At 33.4% G+C, this 5,592-nt stretch overlaps 1 protein-coding gene across 1 annotated transcript in view; it reads right to left on the bottom strand.

Moving 5' to 3' along the window:
* Positions 1–5,592, bottom strand: part of LOC106475519 (probable low-specificity L-threonine aldolase 2) — a 14,732-nt gene that overhangs the window by 3,719 nt on the left and 5,421 nt on the right. Inside the window, exons 4-8 of the mRNA XM_013936198.2 lie at positions 4,819–5,001; positions 2,995–3,132; positions 2,317–2,372; positions 1,621–1,757; positions 1,112–1,261 (exon numbers count right to left, since the gene is read on the bottom strand). Coding sequence (XP_013791652.1) covers positions 1,112–1,261; positions 1,621–1,757; positions 2,317–2,372; positions 2,995–3,132; positions 4,819–5,001 — 664 coding nt within the window. The remainder of the gene's footprint in view (positions 1–1,111; positions 1,262–1,620; positions 1,758–2,316; positions 2,373–2,994; positions 3,133–4,818; positions 5,002–5,592) is intronic.

Here is a 5,592-nt window from a genome sequence, read left to right as displayed (position 1 = left end):
TGCCCCCACGGCTGAAAGGGCGAGCATGGTTGGTGGGATGCGGATTCGAACCCGCGACCCTCAGATTGTGAGTCGAGCGCCTTATCCACCTGGCCATGCCGGGCACTTCTAGTTCTTAGGTAGCAGTGCAGTCATCATTACATGTTACAGTACATAATGGAGTAAAATGCAGAAATAAAATTTTAGTGTAGTTTGTGTTTTCCAGTAGCAAGATTTCAAACTGATGATTTATTACTAACTAAATGAAAAAAGCAGATAATTTCCCCTAACTACCACAGTTTTTCTGGCTTTCTAACTATGCGACAAGAGGCGTTACAAATTCATCTAAGTTAGTTGTTGTCTTTCCTGTGGGAACGAAGCTTGTACTAACAGAGAACTTAACAATTCTCCATTCAGAAAACAATGTAATATAATACGTCATTTGACAGATAAAAACCTCGGCTTTCTAGTGATAGGATATAATACATTATTAATTGTAAGAAAGAACTATTAAAAAATCCTGAAAGAGAGGATGTGACAGGTGGGTGTGGCAAGAGGGGTCTGATTTTCTATTTAATAGCTCTGTAACCAAACAAAATTGAAGGCTATAAAAATTACAGTTTGTCTGAGCAATAATGATCTTATAGTGAGTAATTTACATTAAATTTCATAAGTATTAGAGGGGTGGTGAATAAAATAGAGAAGAGGGGATGCCCAGAGAAACTATATCACATTTCTCACAGTAGGGAAATTCAGGATTTTTTAAAATATTGGCTTATAATTAAGAACCTAAAACTTATTTACTATTAAAATATGGATTATTAGCCAAGATTTTATGCTATTCTAATTGGAATAACAAACAAAAAGTAGTTTAATAAAGTTTTGAATGTTAGTCACTAAAACCTTGTAACATGCTCAGTAAAAGATGCCTAGGCAGAGAGGGTTAAGGTATATTTTTCTTGTACATTATAGTAACTTTCTTTTGATCAAAAGTTACTAATATGAAGTATACAGTATTTTGAATATTCTTAATATGAAATATTTAGTACTTTGGATACCTATAGTCATCAATATTCACCATTATGGGTATCTTTTATAAAAAGTATGCAACATTTTGGTATCTCAAAGATACGTGAAACATCTTCCATAAACCTCACCTGTTTTAGTCGTTGAGCAAACATCTGAGGTGAAATAACTTTTGGGTTTACATTAATGAGAATAATGTTGGTTTGTACTTTGTCCTTGTCAACACTGATGTTTTCACTTTTACGATCATTAATTGCTGCGTGATCATAAAAATACAATAAATATTACATTTAACAAACTTACAAAAAAAAAGTATTTATTTAAATGCATTCAAGTATTTTAACAACAACTGAGAACAATAATTTGTTTTTTCATTTAAACAAACCTTTAAATTAATTAAACTTCAAATAACATAGAATATAATTCAAGGGCTAAGACTAACACTGAAACACTTATAAAACGTTCAAAAATGTCTAATTATGAGTTTTTAACCTCTGACTTTGCTTCTAAGGACTTCCTTAGGTTATATAACTGTACAGTAAAGAGTGACTTCTATTAACATAAAAGTTAAAATTGTTATTGTGAGAACAGTTAGCATGATTCAGATATCGGTACCTTTAGCCACCAGCTGTGCATGCTTGTGGTCGTCGGCTAGTCGATTGACCATAGTGTTTATTGCCACCAAACCCGCTGCAGCAAGGACCCCAACCTGTCTCATTCCCCCACCTAAGGCTTTTCTGCATCGGAGAACCCTGAAATATGGAGTTTTAAATGACTTACTAAACTATAAATCTACAACTTTAAATAAATGTGACTTTAGAAAATTCCTGTCATAGTGTGACTTACTAAACTATAAATCTACAACTTTAAATAAATGTGACTTTAGAATATTCCTGTCATAGTGCTTAAAGATTATATGTGTTAGTAGAAAACCACATGTTGAGTGTTGTTCTTTGTTGTCAGCATGCTAGCTTGTGTTATTCTAGAATGAGATAATGTTTGACAGTTTATTTCTTGCTTATACGGTTGATTGTATTTTTCCTCAACTTCGTACTACAAGTTAAAAGTACCTTTTTTGTGGATGTTTTTTGAACTTTTTCACTGCAGTTGGAATGTATATTCACAGTGAAAGGGTTAATAAAGAAATAATACTTTGGTTTTCAGGCCTAACAATTTCATGAAGTCTTAAAAAATGGGGTTGGATTGTTATAACGAACACTCTTAGGCAGTGGGGGGTAGGATCGATACGACCCTCCTAGTTGTAAAGAAATCATTTTACAACCAATGAAAACACTGAACGAACTTACTGACCTGGATATAAACTCGGAGGATCCTGCGACCAATGTTCCTGCTGGTGCACCTAGACCCTAAGAAACATAATAAACAGCATAGAATTTGTACCAACAAAATGTAACTCTAGCTTTCATTCTCAAATCAAAGCTATTACAAGATACAGCTTACAAAACATAACTCTAGCTTTCATTCTCAAATCAAAGCTATTACAAGATACAGCTTACGAAACGTAACTCCAGCTTTCATTCTCAAATCAAAGCTATTACAAGATACAGCTTCCGAAACATAACTCCAGCTTTCATTCTCAAATCAAAGCTATTACAAGATACAGCTTACGAAACGTAACTGTAGCTTTCATTCTCAAATCAAAGCTATTACAAGATACAGCTTACAAAACGTAACTCCAGCTTTCATTCTCAAATCAAAGCTATTACAAGATACAGCTTATATTAATACTATCAAACAGCAAAAAAAAATGGGCTTTTTCATTAATAGCAGACCTTGGATTTGAGAATTTTAATTTAACGTTTAAAAAAAGCACTAAAAAGAAGAGTCATCTATATTAGAAAACTACAGTGATACATGATAAGAGAAAAAGACGTTTACATGATAAAACTACAATGATATATAAAAGAATTGTTCACATGAGAAAACTACAATGATACATGATAATTGTGAAGGTATAGTTTCCATTACCTTCGACAAGCAGGCAGAAACAGATGCACAGTCTTCTAGAATGGATGCGGCTGGAACTCCAAGTTTTGTAGCTGCGTTCATGATCCTTGCTCCATCCATATGGACAGGGATGTTGTGTTCTTGTGCGATTTGGCCAACCTTTTACAATTCATAGTTAGAGTTTATGAAATAATTGTCATTCTAAATGTACATGTCAATACGTAAAGCATTAAAAGGCGTTCATCTTTTATCAGATTATAAACACATGAAGAAAAAAATATTTCACCCCACCCAAGAAATTGTATTGTGCTGCTGATGGCCTATTAGGACTAATTCCTTGTTAATTACATACAGAAAACAAAAAAAACTTTTCAGTTTTCATTAGAATGATAGACCTGAAATTGAGAAGAATATTATTGCTTTTCTTATAACTTAAAAAAAAAAAAAAAACTAGTATGAAAAAGACAAATTATTCACTCAAAATCTATTATCTTATTTGTATTATTACGCTGTTTAAATTTAATGTATTCAATAACAGATGTTTATGTTGTTGCTAAGTTACTAATGTACGAGCATTTCAATCCAACTAATCATTAAGACTCTACTACAGAGATGCAAATATGGCTACAATAAATACATACTTTAATGTGGTCACAATCTTGGGGGTTCCAAGTCTTTATTCAGATCTAACATGTGTATTTATTATGTTTTTCAGAAAATCAGATTTCGTATTTTTTGATAAAACGTACGGTACTAATAGGTCCAAATAATAATAAGAATAATTTTTTTATAATTGTTACACAAAGTAGAAATTAAATAACAATCTAACAATGAAATGAACCACTTTTCCTTTGTTCATTTACTTGCCCCTACTTCAAACTGGGGGTTTAACTTTCGATGAACTAGCATCCCGTCAAGAGAAGAATAGGTCACCATTCTTATCTGCTCATGCCAGTTAAAACTGGAGTTTGTGTGTTCCGCGTGTCTTGCAAAGGGACAGCAAGGACTTAACTAAATGTTCTTTACACAATATGTATTCATCACTGGCTGCTTATGCTTCACTACACATACTTTTAGATGCAGCAATCACATTGAAACTATGTAATATAAAACAAACACCACTTAAAACTGGAGTTTGTGTGTTCTACGTGTCTTGCAAAGGGACAGCAAGGACTTAACTAAATGTTCTTTACACAATATGTATTCATCACTGGCTGCTTAAGCTTCACTACACATACTTTTAGATGCAGCAGTAACATTGAAACTATGTAATACAAAACAAACATCACTTAAAATCCTGGAGTTACTCACGAAAAATGACAGCAGTAAGAACTGGTCATTGAAGATATTCTAAAAAATAAAGGTATTAAAACTGCTAAAATGACTTGTGTTTCAAAAACTGTCAAAAATTTGATTGCCAATCTATAAAATAAACTAGAACTTTTCTTATAGGCTATCAAAACCAAATGTTCTTTTATGATCTGCTTTTATCATAAACACCGAAATAAAGCATTTGTATTCTTTGCTGTAGTTTCATATTGAAAGAATATATATCACATGTAAACCCAGAGATCAACAGTGTTTCTAATGCCATCTAGCGAGCACTGACTGTAACACGTGATAACATGCAAATAATTCAAAATACATCGAGAAATGGGTTGCCTCAATTAAATCAGGCGAATATCTTGCGAAGCATGAAGGATAACCGAGTTACCTTGGACAAAAGGGAGAAGAGGTGTAAGCTCTGTCCTTGGAACGCTGATAGTTTTTCTTTCTTTTCATACTACTACTCCACAGATCATAATATTGAACAAAGTTTGTTTTTATAACAAAAACAACACCAACCTTTTTAACAAACTTTACCGGAAGGACAGCGCCGCCACATCGATTATGTGTATTTTCCAAGCAAATAAGTGCTGTTGTTGGTTGATGTATGTCATCGGTTGGGCGTATTTTACGGACTAGTTCCTCAATATCAAATGTTCCATCAGGATAAGTTCTCAAGGTACGTGTGTGGACACCTGCAAGCTTAAATAAAATGATTTACTGGAGGAGACTTTATCTCTTTGTATAAAGCTTCAGTGTATTTGACCAAGCTGGTAATCGCTGTGAAACAATACATACGATAATTCTGAATGTATTAAGTCTATCTTCACGAAATTAGCAAACTTTTAGTAAACATTACAAGTATGTAGTAATTGCAAAAAAATCCTATACTCTTATTAAAGTATTTTTAATACAGATTTGTATGTGGATTTACAAAGTCTAAACTGAGTCAGTCTGAGTGAAAGGTGAAGTCTACACTGAGTCAGTCTGAGTGAAAGGTGAAGTCTATACTGAGTCAGTCTGAGTGAAATGTGAAGTCTATACTGAGTCAGTCTGAGTGAAATGTGAAGTCTATACTAAGTCAGTCTGAGTGAAAGGTGAAGTCTAAACTGAGTCAGTCTGAGTGAAAGGTGAAGTCTATAATGAGTCAGTCTGAGTGAAATGTGAAGTCTATACTAAGTCAGTCTGAGTGAAAGGCGAAGGCTATACTTAGTCAGTCTGAGCAAAAAGTGAGGTCTATACTGAGTCAGTCTGAGTGAAAGGTGAAGTCTATAATGAGTCAGTCTGAGTGAA

This window comes from Limulus polyphemus, unplaced genomic scaffold, assembly GCF_000517525.1.
Source record: "Limulus polyphemus unplaced genomic scaffold, Limulus_polyphemus-2.1.2 Scaffold8707, whole genome shotgun sequence".
Taxonomy (NCBI): domain Eukaryota; kingdom Metazoa; phylum Arthropoda; class Merostomata; order Xiphosura; family Limulidae; genus Limulus; species Limulus polyphemus.
Note: the sequence above shows the minus strand (reverse complement) of the source record. Positions and strands in the feature narration are given on the sequence as shown.